The sequence below is a fragment of the Anomaloglossus baeobatrachus genome, chromosome 1 (genome assembly GCF_048569485.1).
Source record: "Anomaloglossus baeobatrachus isolate aAnoBae1 chromosome 1, aAnoBae1.hap1, whole genome shotgun sequence".
Classification (NCBI taxonomy): Eukaryota; Metazoa; Chordata; class Amphibia; order Anura; family Aromobatidae; genus Anomaloglossus; species Anomaloglossus baeobatrachus.
Window position 1 is genome coordinate 320,961,331 of NC_134353.1, and position 17,943 is coordinate 320,979,273.

Sequence of the window (17,943 nt, forward strand, 5' to 3'; positions counted from 1 at the left end):
TCCATTGGGAGACCCAGACAATTGGGACGTCCAAAAGCAGTCCCTGGGTGGGTAAAAGAATACCTCGATAAAAGAGCCGTAAAACGGCCCCTTCCTACAGGTGGGCAACCGCCGCCTGAAGGACTCGCCTACCTAGGCTGGCATCTGCCGAAGCATAGGCATGCACCTGATAGTGTTTCGTGAAAGTGTGCAGACTCGACCAGGTAGCCGCCTGACACACCAGCTGAGCCGTAGCCTGGTGCCGCAATGCCCAGGACGCACCCACGGCTCTGGTAGAATGGGCTTTCAGCCCTGAAGGAACCGGAAGCCCAGAAGAACGGCAGGCTTCAAGAATCGGTTCCTTGATCCACCGAGCCAAGGTTGACTTGGAAGCCTGCGACCCCTTACGCTGGCCAGCGACAAGGACAAAGAGCGCATCCGAACGGCGCAGGGGCGCCGTACGAGAAATGTAGAGTCTGAGTGCTCTCACAAGATCTAACAAGTGCAAATCCTTTTCACATTGGTGAACTGGATGAGGGCAAAAAGAAGGTAAGGAGATATCCTGATTGAGATGAAAAGGGGATACCACCTTAGGAAGAAATTCCGTAACCGCAGGACCACCTTATCCTGGTGAAACACCAGGAAGGGGGCTTTGCATGACAGTGCAGCTAGCTCAGACACTCTCCGAAGTGATGTGACTGCCACTAGGAAGACCACCTTCTGCGAAAGGCGTGAAAGAGAAACATCCCTCATTGGCTCGAAAGGTGGTTTCTGAAGAGCCGTTAGCACCCTGTTCAGATCCCAGGGTTCTAGCGGACACTTGTAAGGAGGGACAATGTGGCAAACCCCCTGCAGGAACGTGCGTACCTGCGGAAGCCTGGCTAGACGCTTTTGAAAAAACACGGAGAGCGCCGAGACTTGTCCCTTGAGAGAGCCAAGAGACAAACCCTTTTCCATTCCAGATTGAAGGAAGGACAGAAAAGTGGGCAAGGCAAATGGCCAGGGAGTAAAACCCTGATCAGAGCACCAGGATAAGAAGATCCTCCACGTCCTGTGGTAGATCTTGGCGGACGTTGGTTTCCTGGCCTGTCTCATAGTGGCAATGACCTCTTGAGATAACCCTGAAGACGCTAGGATCCAGGACTCAATGGCCACACAGTCAGGTTGAGGGCCGCAGAATTCAGATGGAAAAATGGCCCTTGAGACAGCAAGTCTGGTCAGTCTGGTAGTGCCCACGGTTGACCCACCGTGAGATGCCACAGATCCGGGTACCACGACCTCCTCGGCCAGTCTGGGGCGATGAGGATGGCGCGGCGGCAGTCGGACCTGATCTTGCGTAACACTCTGGGCAGTAGTGCCAGAGGAGGAAATACATAAGGCAGTCGAAACTGCGACCAATCCTGAACTAATGCGTCTGCCGCCAGAGCTCTGTGATCTTGAGACCGTGCCATGAATGCCGGGACCTTGTTGTTGTGCCGGGATGCCATTAGGTCGACGTCTGGCATTCCCCAGCGGCAACAGATCTCTTGAAACACGTCCGGGTGAAGAGACCATTCCCCTGCGTCCATGCCCTGGCGACTGAGAAAATCTGCTTCCCAGTTTTCTACGCCCGGGATGTGAACTGCGGAGATGGTGGAGGCTGTGGCTTCCACCCACAGCAGAATCCGCCAAACTTCTTGGAAGGCTTGACGACTGCGTGTGCCGCCTTGGTGGTTGATGTACGCCACCGCCGTGGCGTTGTCCGACTGAATTCGGATCTGTCTGCCTTCCAGCCACGGCTGGAACGCCTTTAGGGCTAGATACACTGCCCTTATCTCCAGAACATTGATCTGAAGGGAGGACTCTGGCTGAGTCCAGGTACCCTGAGCCCTGTGGTGGAGGAAGACCGCTCCCCACCCTGACAGACTCGCGTCCGTCGTGACCACAGCCCAGGATGGGGGCAGGAAGGATTTCCCCTTCGACAAAGAAGTGGGAAGAAGCCACCACTGAAGAGAGGCCTTGGCTGCCCGAGAAAGGGAGACGTTCCTGTCGAGGGACGTCGACCTCCTGTCCCATTTGCGGAGAATGTCCCATTGGAGTGGACGCAGATGAAACTGCGCAAAGGGAACTGCCTCCATTGCTGCCACCATCTTCCCTAGGAAGTGCATGAGGCGCCTCAAGGGGTGTGACTGGGCTCGAAGGAGAGATTGCACCCCTGTCTGTAGTGAACGCTGTTTGTCCAGCGGAAGTTTCACTATCGCTGAGAGAGTATGAAACTCCATCCCGAGGTAAGTCAGCGATTGGGTCGGTGTCAATTTTGACTTTGGGAAGTTGATGATCCACCCGAATCTCTGGAGAGTCTCCAGAGCAATGTTCAGGCTGTGTTGGCATGCCACCCGGGAGGGGGCCTTGACTAGAAGATCGTCTAAGTAAGGGATCACCGAGTGTCCCTGAGAGTGTAGGACTGCTACCACTGTTGCCATGACCTTGGTGAAGACCCGTGGGGCTGTCGCCAGGCCGAAAGGCAGTGCCACGAACTGAAGGTGTTCGTCCCCGATGGCGAAACGCAGGAAGCGCTGATGCTCTGGTGCAATCGGCACGTGGAGATAAGCATCCTTGATGTCGATTGATGCTAGGAAGTCTCCTTGGGACATCGAGGCGATGACGGAGCGGAGAGATTCCATCCGGAACCGCCTGGTTTTCACATGTCTGTTGAGCAGTTTGAGGTCCAGAACGATACTGAAAGATCCGTCCTTTTTTGGCACCACAAACAAGTTGGAGTAAAAACCGTGACCCCATTCCTGAAGGGGAACAGGGATCACCACTCCTTCTGCCTTCAGAGCGTTCACCGCCTGAAGAAGAGCATCGGCTCGCTCGGGGGGCGGAGATGTTCTGAAGAAACGAGTCGGAGGACGAGAGCTGAGCTCTATCCTGTAACCGTGAGACAGAATGTCTCTCACCCATCGGTCTTGGACATGTGGCAACCAGGCGTCGCAAAAGCGGGAGAGCCTGCCACCGACCGAGGATGCGGTTTGGGGAGGCTGAAAGTCATGAGGAGGCCGCTTTGGGAACGGTTCCTCCGGCGGTCTTTTTAGGACGTGACTTAGACCGCCATGAATCAGAGCTCCTCTGGTCCTTCTGTGGCCTGTTGGACGAGGAGAATTGAGACCTGGCTGAGGGCCGAAAGGACCGAAACCTCGATTGTATCTTCCGTTGTTGAGGTCTGTTTGGTTTGGACTGGGGTAAGGACGAGTCCTTTCCCTTGGATTGTTTAATGATTTCATCCAATTGCTCGCCAAACAGATTGTCGCCAGAAAATGGCAAACCGGTTAAGAACTTCTTGGAAGCAGAGTCTGCCTTCCATTCGCGTAGCCACATGGCCCTGCGGACTGCCACTGAATTGGCGGATGCTACCGCCGTACGGCTCGCAGAGTCCAGGACAGCATTCATGGCGTAGGACGCAAAAGCCGACGCCTGAGAGGTTAAAGACACAACCTGCGGAGTAGAGGCACGTGTGACTATTAATCTCAGCCTGACAAGCTGTTATAGCTTGGAGTGCCCATACGGCTGCGAATGCCGGAGCAAAAGACGCGCCTATAGCCTCATAGATGGATTTCATCAGGAGCTCTATCTGCCTGTCAGTGGCATCCTTGAGCGATGAACCATCTGCCACTGCAACTATGGATCTAGCCGCCAGTCTAGAGACTGGAGGATCCACCTTGGGACACTGAGCCCAACCCTTAACTACATCAGGGGGGAAGGGGTAACGTGTGTCATTAAGGCGCTTGGTAAAGCGCTTGTCCGGAAAAGCTCGGTGTTTCTGGACTGTATCTCTGAAGTTGGAGTGATCAAGAAACGCACTCCGTGTACGTTTGGGAAACCTAAATTGGAATTTCTCCTGCTGAGAAGCGGACTCCTCAATCGGAGGAGTTGGAGGAGAAAGTTCTAGCACCTGATTGATGGACGCTATAAGGTCGTTTACTATGGCGTCCCCTTCAGGTGTATCAAGATTGAGAGCGGCGTCAGGATCAGAGCCCTGATCTGCCACCTCCGCTTCATCCTCTAGAGAGCCTCATGCTGAGACCCTGAGCAGTGTGATGAAGTCGAGGGAAGCTCCCAGCGAGCCCGCTTAGCCGGTCTGGGACTGCGGTCCGTGTCGGAGTCCTCACCGTGGGACCTATGAGTCTCCCCAGGAGCACTTTGCTGCGCCGACTGAGGGGGGTCTGAAGGCAATGATTCAACAGTGCCCGGGGCCTGTGTTACCGGTCTGGACTGCAAAGCTTCTAGTATCTTAGCAGACCATCTATCCATAGACTGAGCCATGGATTGAGAAAGTGACTCAAAGTTTGTCAGCCAACACTGCAAACTCTGTCCCTGCCACCTGGACAGTGGCAGCCGGTGGTTCTACCTGGGCCGAGGGTCCCACTAGTGGCTGAGGCTCCGGCTGAGTGAGTGTCACAGGGGCCGAGCATTGCACACAATGAGGGTAGGTGGAACCTGCAGGTAGCATAGCCGCACAAGAGGTACAGGTTGCAAAATAAGCCTGTGCCTTGGCACCCTTGCTTTTTGCGGACAACATGCTGTTGTCTCCTCTTAGAGCAATCAGTGAGGGTATATAGCCAAAAGCAAATAGTGCGGCCGAACAAAGTAAATGTATACAATATAAGCATATAAATATACACTTCGGCACCCAGGGGGGCCAGCACCTAGTAACAGGTGCTGCTTACCGACCGCCCTCAGCGGTTGTGTGACCACCAGATTCCCTGCCTGGGCCTCCCAGAGCTATGGAGCTCGGCTGTTGTCTCCCCTCTGAAGTTCTCCAGCGTCAGAAGTGCTGATAGGAATGGCTGCCAGCGTTCTGAGAGGAGGAGGGAGCCGTGGGCGTGCCTCAGAAAGTGCAGGAATCTGGTGCCCCGCAGTGCTTAGTGAGGGGGGAGGAGGATACCTCAGTATGCTCCAGCCCTCACCGCTGACGTCCAGTCTAGCGTCCCGCCCTTACCCCTGACTGGCAGGCCCGGGGGGCGGGAGTTTGCGGTACTAGGCCGCAAAAGCCGGGGACTAAATTTATTAGCGCGGCCGGCAAACAAGCGCGGTCGGTGCGGTAGTCCCGGCGACACAAAACACCCAGCAGCTGCTGCAGTGTCCGTTACACAGGCGCTCTATGAGCCGTCCCCAAGGGGACACAGAGTACCTCAGAGGAGCAGGGCCTGTCCCTGACGATACCCGGTCTCCTGTCCAGCAGATTCCCCCAGGGGCTGCGGAGGGAGCACGGTCCCAGTGCATGGTGACCGGTTAGGATCCCACTTCACCCAGAGCCCCAAAAGGATGGGGAAGGATAACAGCATGTGGCTCCAGCCTTTGTACCCGCAATGGGTACCTCAACCTTAACAGCACCGCCGACCAGAGCGGGGTGAGAAGGGAGCATGCCGGGGGCCCTGGGGCTCTCTTTTCTTCCATCCGATAAAGTCAGCAGCTGCTGCTGACTAAAATGTGGAGCTTGCGTGCATGTGTGCCTCCTTCAACACAAAGCATAAAAACTGAGGAGCCCGTGATGCACGGGAGGGTGTATAGGCAGAGGGGAGGGGTTTACACTTTTAAGTGTAATACTTTGTGTGGCCTCCGGAGGCAGAAGCTATACACCCAATTGTCTGGGTCTCCCAATGGAGCGACAAAGAAAAGCAACGTTGCCTAATAATGCACATTACCAGCATTCAATAATAAAAAAACGAATGAGGAGGTGGGGGGTGGGGGTAAGGGGAGGGGGGTGGGTTTGTGGAAGTATAGTTTTATTTTTTCCCCTCTCTATAATAATGAATGGGGTTCCACTCTACCTTTTCTATAAGACACTCTTGCTTCTGTTTATCATCTTTAAAATCTTCATTCACATCAAGAGTCAAAATGGGAATATCTTGCAAATATGCAAAATCCATCCTGAAAAATAAAGAAAATGTTGGCGTTTATCTTATCTAGTTAATTTTTTATATGAACAAGCCTCCTGTAAAGTAGAAGCATCAATGGTGAAGCTAAGCGTCTCAGCAGAAGATTCTTCCCACTTGATGGCAACACATTTGCACACACCAGGCTTGATACCATTCAAGAAATGTTTCATAGTTCGGTTATTTGCACACATTCTTCTTTTAAACACCTACCATACAAGTATGGTGAACGCTTTATGGAGCGGCCTCAGGAGCTGGGCATGCTCCATACACAACAGGTGCTGGGCGTTTTATTACAGCTGACACCACCTTGAATGGCTAGGATTGGAAAAACTTGCTATCTGGCTGTTACCCAAAAAACTACATTGCCACAAGGAGCTTTTGATTTTTGCAGAACTTCTGCACCCATTATGTATATTAGGCATTTTTTTTTTTATTTAATTTATTTAAAAGAGACCACATCACATTAGAAGTTGTGACTGAGGCCTAGGTAACAGAAAATACCCCAAAGTGACACCATCCTAAAAACTGCACTCCTCATTACTCAAAAAAAAAAAAAAAAAAAAAGAAGGTTCCTCTTTTAGGTGCTTCACAGGAACTAAAGCGATGTGGGATAATAAAAAAAGAAGAAAAAAAAACAACAATTTTACCTGAAAATGTTGCTTTAGACCAAATTTATTCACTTTTAGAATAATGAACAAAAAGGACCCCAAAATGTATTACCCAGTTTCTTCTGAGCGCGCCGATACCCACATGTGGTCAGAAACATCTGTTTGGACAAATGGGAGGGTCGGGAACAGAAGGAGCAATATTTGAATTTTAGAAAGCACATTTGGCTAAAAAAAAATTGCCAGGACCATTTGCCGGGCCCCTAAGATAACTAAACAGCAGAAACCTCCCCAAGTGACCCTATATTAGAAACTAGACCCCACAAGGATTTTATTCATGGGGTATAGTGAGCATTTTGAACCCACCCGCTTACAGTCTCTGCACAAAACAACCTATGTTGGCTCCAGATGGCTGGCGGCATGTCTGGGGTTACACACTGCCTCTCCTCGGGAAACTTATTTTGCCCAAACAACCGCCCCAAAATTATTTATAGCAACTGTCGAAATGTGGGCTGTCATTTATATAGGGGCAGAAAATCTTCCTTTTGGATATGATCTTACCACAAAAAATCTGAAAATTATTCACAGAATGTTGAATATTTCACTGAATTTGGTAAAGAAGATTTTGTCAATATAGAAAAATGGTGCAAACCTGCTGAACAGAGTACTAAAACTAAAGAGTCAAGAGGTGCGAGTTCTTATTGAAATACTAATTACTAGAAGAGTACGTAGGCAGCTAACCTCATGTTCCTGTGATGGAGCCAGCTCTCATGCTTATAATGAAGCTTCTCTAGATACTCCATAGGAATTCCTTGCTCTTCCTCTCTCCCACGAGTGTAAATTCGGTTCAGGCATTTCTGGATAATAAAGGAACACTTTTTAATGAAACTGAAAGTCAAGCTGCGAGAGAACATCAAATAAACAATAAAATCTTATCAGGGATTACAAGATACATATAAAATTGTATTTTACAGATCAAGAGAAAACGGTTGCCAGTTTCTAAAAGGAACAGACTAGTCCGGACGGGACCCCACAAAACGTCATTGACAAGTTTTTCCATATCTACACAGGGAAGGACCTATCAAGCTGGAGTGGGGCATGGAGAAGCCACCTAGTGGCCACCAAAAATTAGTCTTTGCTGTAACAGTTCTTCAGCTTTTTAACCTGGGTATGAAAGAATCCCTGATCTTAATTGGGCATCCAGGATCTATCAGTTGGTTTAGATCCTTAATATTTGCAGCTGGAACCAGATTAGAGAAGTGACGAAGGTCTGAAAACAGATGTAATTTTTAATAGGTGGCAGTTTTAAAATTAACATATACCACCAAAGGGGAAAGCAAGGAAGGAGAATGCTACATTTCCCAATATTTAATCCTTTCACAACCTAGGACATAACGGTACATCCTAAATCATGAAGGTGTGATCACCGCTGGCTGCTGTGGTGAGCCAGCAGCGATCCCTGCACATGTCTGCTTGATTTGAACAGCAAACGTGTGCCTCGCAGGTGTGGGTGGATCCGTGGGTTAACCCCTAAAATTGCACTGTCAAAATGTGACAGCACGATTTAAAAATCGCTGCAGCGGGGAACACGCCTTTCCATGCGGCCATCGGAGGCCCTGTGGTGCAATCAAGGGTAGACAATGGTTGCCCTGGTAGTGACGAGTCATGTGACGAAGTTCCTGTTGCAGCTGACAGAGCAGCAGCTGTAACAAGAACGCAGCATTTCTGCAGCTCTGATCAGCAGAAATTAAGCAGCAATCAGACTGCTGATCCTTATAGTCCCCTAGGGTTGTGTACCATAACACTTCACAACTATTCCTGGTGTCGGACATTGGCATCACGCTGACAGTGCAGAAGTTAGCTCTTAAAAGGGCCATACAGTCTACAGTGGAACGCACTGCTAGAGTTGCTAAGCTCATCACCAGCCACAGCAGTGTTTGCGCCACAGCCAAGTACCATGCATTTGGTACCTGTGAAAGGCAAAAACAGTGCAATTTTTAAAATATATCAAAATACAGGCATGAAAGCAATTTAGTTGAAAAAGAACAGTCTCTTTAAAAAGCACCACCACAGGGGGGGGTTTTATTTCCACGCTGGAGTGACAATTTAAATGTTAATCCCGGTACAGTCCAAATCCTCCTTCACACATCCGTATTTCCGGTACGTGACGTCAGTTTTCACACGTACCGGAGACACGGACACACAGACCATTAAAATCAATGGGTCTGACACCTCTGTTTTCACAGTATCACACACACTGCAAAACATTGTATAGCACAGATGTATGAAAAAGGCCTTATACTCAGCTTCCAGTGTCTGACAGGAGCAACCCTGGATAAAAGGTGGTCTCCTGTGATTTGTCACCTGCCGGCAGCATCACTGTGTGCTAGAGATCACAATTCAATATATCTTTATGGAAGCCTTAGATTTAAGTACCACTCCAGCCCTGGGGAGGGAAACAACCGCTGGAGTGGTGCTTTAAAGACCATTACAGGAGTCTGGGTTCACAGCGAAACATGTTAATGTGGTTGTGTGGAAGGTAGTGGGGGGGGGCTGAAACTTTTAATGGCAAGTGACACCCTCAGTGAACACAGTAATGCACATCAGTGTGACAGATCAGCGCTCACTATTTCCTACCTTGGTGCAGAATCTTACATGGCCTTTTAGGATTCTTGTATTGGAGGCTGCACTAGCCGAGATAAATCAGGGAACTTGTACACTAGTTTACAAGTGGGCACAAATTCTACGCATAGCAATGCCCAAGCATCGGAACCACTTAAAAGTGAACTTACCTCAGGTGCTGCACGGAGATAGATAATAGCATCGAGCTCAAGATCAGCGCCAAACTGGGAATTCATCCATTCATGCCAGTCTTGATAAACTGTCCATTCCGTTTCATTCATACACTCCGCCTCATACAGATTAGAGGCAAAAATATACCTGGAAAAAGGGAAATGGGGGTGTAAAGAATTAGTGTAGATCCTCACGTTGTGTAGTGAATGCTTACATGTACATTATCTACCCTTATTAACCAGTTTAATACATCCACAGGCAGCTGAGTTTTTCACATGGCAGAGACTGAAATCTGGAGTAAAAATTTCCACGTACCATAATGGAATTTCAGTGCAGAATCAATGTCTGAATTTATCCTTCTACTATACCAAACAGCATTTATTGAGTACCAACTACTTGGTAGAGAAATAGTTAGTAAGGCCATTACCTATCGCTGTAGACCGAACGCTCAAAGAAGAGGACTGGCTTTTCTGCTTCCCTCAGCTTCCCTCCAAAGGCTTTCACCTGGGCCCGGATACGACTGAGGCAAGCATAGGACTGAAAGGTGAAGGACCAGCGCTCAGGCTTTTCATACATCATCTGGAGAAGATTGCCGCCACTTTTCTGGGATGTTGTCAGCTCCTGATAATGTGCATGAGAGAAAAAAAACAAACAACATTTTCAGACAATTCTTTAGTTATGTGAAGAGCTCGAAATGTCTTAGCTCACGTAAGACTGTCTCTGCTTCGTACCTTACACCAGAAGCATTACCTGGTTATAAAATTACTACGGTAGTATTAAGACGTTACCAGGCCATGACCGGTAAACCATTGCTGGTGGAGGCGCAGAGCATTTGTAAGGTGTGCCGGATTCATTAAATGACATGTACCCGTTAATGGACACACTGGAGTAAGATAAGCCAAAATCATTAAAGGGAAGGTAACAAAAAAAAAATAACATTTTTCAATAACTGAAAAAATGTAAAGTAATGTTTAAATGTTTTGTTTAAATATTATTGTGTCACCCAGGGACAAGGGGTACTCAGATCCGGGCCAAGGGTCACTTCAGTAAGTATCCCAGTGGCACGACAGGGTCTGTGATCCCAGGCTCCACAATAAAAGGGGGATTAAGTAAGGGAAATTGTCTGTGACGCCACCCGTGGGTTGCGGTGATAAAGGTGGTGGCACCGCCGCTGCCTCTGAGGACCGTGCCCGGGACTGATTGTGTGGGGCAGCAAGGTGGGATCCCCTCCACGGGTAGGGGAGTTGTAGTCCCGGGGCCCAATTGGGAGTGGTGGTTTGGGGAATAACGGGTGCAGTCCACGGCTTGGACTGGGTGGTACAGGAGTACTCACAGTATAAGCAATAACTGAAAAGAGTCCAGAATTTAACCAAGTTGCTGGTAACTGGTACCCACGGCTGGTTGCTGTGAGGACGGGTTTCATGTTCTCCTTTCCTGCCCGAGGTCTGTGTCTGCTCTGCACACTGGTCCGGACTGAGTCTGAGTCCCGACAGCTGGGGGGGGGGGGGGGGGGGGGGAGGAGGGAAGGGGGGCGGGGGGGTACTACCCTCTCCCAGTCCACTCCGGGTCCCCACAAGTGGCTGGCCTGCTCCTGAGGCCTTCACTGCCACTTCTCCTCTGCTCCCAACGGAGCTGCTTCCAGAACTCTCTCCTCCTGCAGACTGACTGCAAACTCCACTCTGCTCTAAGCTCCTCCCGCTGCTCCCTTTTGCTGGGGAGGGGGTGAGTGGGGCCTGATTGGATGGTGTGTGCTGGTGTGGGGAACTCCCCAAGGGAGTGTGAGATCTGCACCAAAAGCATGGATGCAGACCTTTGTGACACCCTGGCTTTGCCAGGGCGGCACATTATTATTTGTTTTTAATTGTGCAAAATATTAAAAAAAAGAATTGTTTACTTACCGTAAATTCTTTTTCTTATAGTTCCGTAATGGGAGACCCAGACCATGGGTGTATAGCTTCTGCCTCCGGAGGACACACAAAGTACTACACTAAAAAGTGTAGCCCCTCCCTCCGAGCATATACACCCCCTGGATAACCAAATATAGCCAGTTTAGTGCAAAAGCTGAAGGAGAGTAGCCACCCACAAGTAGAGATAGAGCAAGAACCGGAACAACCGGAGCCTCTGTCTACAACAGCCGGTGATAACACGCGGAACAAGAAACTGCCAACAGGCAACAGGGAGGGTGCTGGGTCTCCCATTACGGAACTTAAAAGAATTTACGGTAAGTAAACAAAATTCTCTTTTTCTTCATCGTTCCTATGGGAGACCCAGACCATGGGACGTCTCAAAGCAGTCCATGGGTGGGAATAAACAGAAAACTGAGAAGTAGGCAAAACCTAATTTCGCAAATGGGCGACAGCCGCCGGAAGGGTGCGTCTGCCCAAGCTCGCATCTGCCGAAGCATGAGCATGCACTTGGTAGTGCTTCGAAAAGGCATGCAGACTAGTCCAAGTGGCAGTCTGACAGACCTGCTGAGCCGTAGCCTGGTGCCTGAAAACCAAGAGGCACCGACAGCTCTGGTCGAGTGTGCCTTGATCCCCGGCGGGGGAGGCATTCGAGTACACTGGTAGGCATAGGAAATGGCCGACCCAATCCAACGAGCTAGGGTCGGCTTAGAAGCCGAGAGGCCCTTACGCCGACCTGTGGTCAGCACAAAAAGAGAGGTGCACCGCCTAAGAACAGCGGTGCGAGACACATCAGGAGCCGGACAAAAGGAAGGCAGGGAAATGTCCTGGTTAAGGTGGAAGGAGAAACCACCTAGGGAGGAAGTCCGGAGTCGGACGGAGAACCACCTTGTCTTGATGAAAAAACAAAAAAAGGTGACTCCGAAGAGAGTGCAGCCAAATCAGAGACTCTCCCGAGGGAAGTTATGGCCACTAGAAAGACCACTTTCTGTGAAAGACGAGACAAAGAAACCTCCCTAAGAGGCTCAAAGGGGGGGTTTCTGGAAGCCGTGAGGACCAGATTAGGGTCCCAGGGATCCAAAGACCGCCGGTAAGGCGGCATGATGTGAGATGCGCCCTGTATGAAGGAGCGCACCTGAGCCAGCCGGGCGATACGCCGCTGGAACAACACTGGCAGAGCCGAGACCTGTCCCTTGAGGGCTAGTCCTAGCTGCAGACCGGACTGTAGAAGGGACAGGAGGGTCGGCAAGGAAAAAGGCCAAGAAGCATGGCCGGAAGGGTGACACCAGGACAGGAAAATTCTCCAGGTCCTGTGATAGATTTTGGCCAAGGAATACTTCCGAGCCAGAGTCATAGTGGAGATGACTTCAGGAGGGATACCAGAAGTCGTCAAGATCCAGGACTCAAGAGCCACAGAATTCTGGCGGAAAGACGGACCTTGTGAGAGAAGGTCTGGACGGTCCGGGAGATGCCACAGCACCTCAACGGACAGATGGAGCAGGTCAGGGTACCAAGCTCACCTGGGCCAGTCTGGAGCAATGAGAAAGACCCGACGGCCCTCCATTCTGATCTTGCGCAGGACTCTGGGCAAGAGCTAGAGGGGGAAACACGTAAGACAGACGAAACTGGGACCAATCTTGAACCAGCGCGTCTGCTGCAAAGGCCTGAGGATCGTGGGAGCGAAGATCCACTTCCGGAGTGCCCCAAGTGCGACAGATTGACCGATACACTGCCGGATGCAGAGCCCACTCGCCGCTGTCCACGGTTTGACGGCTGAGATAATCTGCCTCCCAGTTTTCCACGCCTGGGTTGTGGATTGCGGATGTGGTGGACCTGGAATCCTCCGTCCACTGAAGGATGCGTTGAACCTCCAACGTTGCCAGGCGGCTGAGTGTCACGCCCTGGTGGTGGATGTAGGCAACCGCTGTGGCGTTGTCTGACTGGACTCGAATGTGCTTGCCCGCCAACTTGGTGAAAGGCCAAAAGGCCAAGAGAGCTAGAAGCACAGCTCTGATTTCCAGCACATTGATCGAGAGGGCTGATTCGGACGGAGTCCAAGTGCCCTGCGCTCTGTGGTGGAGATATACTGCTCCCCAGCCGGATAGACTGGCATCCGTGGTGAGACGGGGCCAGGAAGGAGCGTCCCTGAAGAGAGAGGGGCCGAAGCCACCACTGAAGGGAGCCCCTGGTCTGTGGCAACAGAGCCACTAACCTGTGCAAGGAGGAAGTCCGCTTGTCCCAACAGCGGAGAATGTCCAGCTGCAGAGGACGCAGATGGAACTGGGCAAGGGAACCGCTTCCATTGACGCCACCATCTGACCCAGCACCTGCATTAGGTGCCTGATGGAATGACGGCGGGGCCTCAGCAAAGAGCGCACCGCTAGTGAAGGGACTGCTGTTTGACTAAGGGCAGCTTCACAAGTGCCGGCAGAGTCTCGAATTGCATCCCTAGGTACGTGAGCTTTTGGGTCGGAGTCAGAGTGGACTTGGGAAAAAGACAAGCCACCCGAATTGGACTAGAGTGGTGAGAGTGAGCGAAGCACTCCGCTGACGGTCTGCACTGGATGAAGCCTTGACTAGAAGGCCGTCCAGGAAAAGGGATGCCAACCCTTGGAGGTGCAGAACCGCAACCACAGCTGCCATGACCCTGATAAATACTCGAGGGGCCGTGGCTAACCCAAAGGGAAGAGCCACGAATCGGAAATGTTCCTCTCTGATTGCAAAACGTAGCCAACGCTGGTGTGAAACTGCAATTGGCACATGCAGATAGACATCTCTGATGTCGAGGATGCAAGGAATCTCCTTGGGTCATTGAGGCAATGACTGATCGCAGAGACTCCATGCGAAAATGCCGCACCTGAACATGCTTGTTGAGAAGCCTGAGATCCAGGATGGGCCGGAAGGAACCGTCCCTTTAGGGGACTAGGAAGAGATTTGAGTAGAAACCTCTGAACCGTTCCCAGGCGGGAACCGGTACAATTACTCCGTTGGCCTGCAAGGATGCCACGGCCTGAAAGAAGGCGGCGGCCTTGAAGCAGGGGGGAGTTGACAGAAAAAATCTGTTTGGCGGGCTGGAAGAGAATTCTATCCTGTAGCCGTGGGAGATGATATCCCGCACCCACTGATCGGAGACGTGTTGAAACCACATGTCGCCAAGCGGGAGAGCCTGCCACCGACCAAGGACATTGCTGGCGCGGCCAGATAGTCAAGAGGAGGCTGCCTTAGTGGCAGCAGCTCCTGCGGTCTTCTGAGGACGCGGCTTCGTGCGCCAGTTGGGTTTTTGGTCCTTGGCTGAGTTAGTGGACGAGGCCGAGGGCTTAGAAAGGAGGAACGAAACCTCGACTGGTTCCTGCCCTGGACAGGTTCCTGGATTTGGTTTGTGGCATGGAAGTACTCTTCCCGCCAGTAGCTTCCTGAATAATTTCATCCAGTTGTTCACCGAACAGCCTGGGCCCAGCAAATGGGAGCCCAGCAAGGTACTTCTTTGAAGAAGCGTCTGCCTTCCACTCTCGAAGCCACAAGATCCTGTGGATAGCGAGAGAATTGGCCGAAGCCACCGCAGTGCGGAGCCTCCAGCATGGCAGACATGGCATAGGATGAAAAGGCTGAAGCCTGGAAGTTAAGGCAACCATCTCGGGCATAGAGTCCCTGGTGAGGGAATGCAACTCCTCTAGAGAAGCAGAGATGGCTTTGAAAGACCACACTGCTGCAAAAGATGGGGAGAACGAGGCCCCTGCCGCCTCATATACAGATGGCGGTCAGTGGAATCCTTAAGAGAGTTGCCATCAGCCACTGATACAACTTCCCGGGCTGAGAGTCTAGACACCGGAGGGTCTACCTTTGGTGAATGAGCCCACTCCTTGACCACCTCTGGTGGAAACGGAAAACTGTCATCAGAACCACGCTTTGGGAAGCGTCTGTCAGGACAGGCTCTGGGCTTAGTCACAGTGGCCTGAAAACTGGAGTGGTTAAGGAACACACTCCTTGTTCTCTTAGGCAAGGTATACTGATGCTTTTCTGCCAGAGAGGGGTGCTCCCCTGATACAGGCGGATTGAGGTCCAGTACAAAATTAATGGACGCAATCAAATCACTAGCATCTGCGTCACTTTCGGACAGATCAATGGGGTACATGGAGGTAGCGTCCGAGCCCCCAGTAAAGGCATCCTCCTTGTCCTGCGAGTCAGCTCGTGAATCAAAGCCGCGGGACGAGGAAGGAGAGGGGACCCTGCGTCTCCATTTTAGGAGGACGGGGTCTGAGCCAGATGAAGAATCCTCTGTGAGCTTTGCTGAGCGAGCCGTAGCAGCAGAAGCGCCCTGAGAAGGGGTCTGATGCATGCTCAGCAGTGTCCGGGACATCTGTCCCCTGGAGAGAGGGATTCTACCCAAGCCGGGGGTTCAGCCACTGGAGCCGGAGGGACCACTTGGGATGAGCCTCCAGGCTGAGGCACCACCATGTTAGAGCAGGCATCACAATGTGGTTATGTGCTCAGTACAGGCAGTACGAGCCTACATGCAGTACGAGCCTACATGCAGTGCATATTAAGTACAGCCTTGCACCTCGTGTGAGACATGCTGCTGAAGTGGGGGCTCTGAGCCAGAATGACCCCCAGCAGAGTATATACGCAGAGTATATAAGCAGGTCCACAACCGGAGGTTGTGGCTTGCCAGACCGTTTGACATTGGGACATCTCTGTGCCCTCCAGATCCCACAGCAAGGACGCCCAGAGAGATGGCCATCGCCAATCGCTGTCACAATGTGGTTATGCAGACATGCATAAGAACGCTGATAAAATGGCGCCGGAGCGAGGAGAGGGGGCGGGGCCTACTCTAAGAGCGGGATCCGGAGGGCCAAGGAGATATACAGGGGAGGGAATATTACCTCAGAGAGGAGTGTCCCTCCCCTGTGCCGAACGGCCGCTGGGCGGAGCCACACTGTCCCTCTGCATGATTGGCATGCAGGGGCAGTGAAAACGAAACTAGGCCTCAGGCGAAGCCGGGGCCTAAATTTAACGATGCGGCCGGCGAGCAGGCACCATCGGCGCGGTTCTCAGGTGAAAACCAGAGAACCGGCTGGAAATGTCACAATAGATACACAGCACACTCTCCCCAACAATAAAGTACAAGGGACCCCCGATAATAACGTCTCAGATACTTAGCTTGTGAGACGCAGGGCCAGGTCCCTGAGGGATGAGTGCTCCGTCCGGCAGGATCCTGAAAGGGCTGCGGATGGAGACCGGTCTCCTGCAAGGCAGGGAGAACCGTGCTGGCTCCCACTTCAAGCCAGAGCCCGAGGGATGGTGAAGGAGCGCGGCATGTAAGGCTCCAGCCCTGAAAGCAACCTTAACAACACCGCCGACACAGTGGGGTGAGAAGGGACATGCCGGGAGTCCAGGCTTGGACCCGCTTTTCTTCAAACTAAAATCAGATGAGAATGCATGTGTGGATGTGTGCCTCCTGAACACAAAGCATTGAACTGGCTATATTTGGTTATCCAGGGGGTGTATATGCTCGGAGGGAGGGGCTACACTTTTTAGTGTAGTACTTTGTGTGTCCTCCGGAGGCAGAAGCTATACACCCATGGTCTGGGTCTCCCATAGGAACGATGAAGAAAAACTGAGAAGTAGGCAGAACCTAACTTCACAAACGGGTGAGAGCCGCCTGAAGGATGCGTCTGCCCAAGCTCGCATCTGCCGAAGCATGAGCATGCACTTTGTAGTGCTTTGAAAAGGTATGCAGGCTAGTCCAAGTGGCAGCCTGACAGACTTGCTGAGCCGTAGCCTGGTGCCTGAAAGCCCAAGAGGCACCGACAGCTCTGGTCGAGTGTGCCTTGATCCCCGGCGGGGGAGGCACCTGAGAACACTGGTAGGCCTCTGAAATGGTCGACCTAATCCAACGGGCTAAGGTCGGCTTAGAAGCAGAGAGGCCCTTACGCCGACCTGTGATTAGCACAAAAAGAGTGGTGTACCGCCTAAGAGCAGCGGTGCGAGACACAGATCCGGAGCGCCCGCACCAGATCCAGAATATGCAACGCTTTTTCAAAGCGATGAACAGGAGCCGGACAAAAGGAAGGCAGGGTAATGTCCTGGTTAAGGTGGAAAGAAGAAACCACCTTAGGGAGAAAGTCCGGGGTCGGACGGAGAACCACCTTGTCTTGATGAAAAACCAAAAAAGGTGACTCCGAAGAGAGCGCAGCCAAATCAGAGACTCTCCTGAGGGAAGTTATGGCCACTAGAAAGACCACTTTCTGTGAAAGACTAAACAAAGGAACCTCCCTAAGAGGCTCAAAGGGGGGTTTCTGCAAGGCCGTGAGGACCACATTGAGGTCCCAGGGATCCAAGGGGCGCCGGTAAGGCGTAATGATGTGAGACGCACCCTGCATGAAGGTGCGGACCTGAGCCAGCCAAGCGATACGCCGCTGGAAAAACATTGACAGAGCAGAGACTTGTCCCTTGAGAGAATTGAGGGACAGTCCTAGCTGCAGACCGGACTGTAAAAAGGACAGAAGGGTCGGCAAGGAAAAAGGCCAAGGAGCATGGCCGGAAGAGCGACACCAGGACAGGAAAATCTTCCAAGTCCTGTGATAGATCCTAGCCGAGGAAGACTTCCGAGCCCGAGTCATAGTGGAAATGACTTCAGGAGGAATACCAGAAGCCGTCAAGATCCAGGACTCAAGAGCCACGCCGTCAATCTGAGAGCCGCAGAATTCTGGCGGAAAAACGGACCTTGTGAGAGAAGGTATGGAC

General features: G+C 51.7%; 1 protein-coding gene across 1 annotated transcript in view; it reads right to left on the reverse strand.

Annotated features, from left to right (window-relative positions):
• The window catches only part of DCK (deoxycytidine kinase), a 58,459-nt gene that overhangs the window by 17,435 nt on the left and 23,081 nt on the right, over positions 1–17,943 (reverse strand). The window contains exons 3-6 of the mRNA XM_075337356.1: positions 9,723–9,916; positions 9,295–9,442; positions 7,244–7,359; positions 5,790–5,889 (exon numbers count right to left, since the gene is read on the reverse strand). Of these exons, the coding sequence (XP_075193471.1) occupies positions 5,790–5,889; positions 7,244–7,359; positions 9,295–9,442; positions 9,723–9,916 (558 nt within the window). The remainder of the gene's footprint in view (positions 1–5,789; positions 5,890–7,243; positions 7,360–9,294; positions 9,443–9,722; positions 9,917–17,943) is intronic.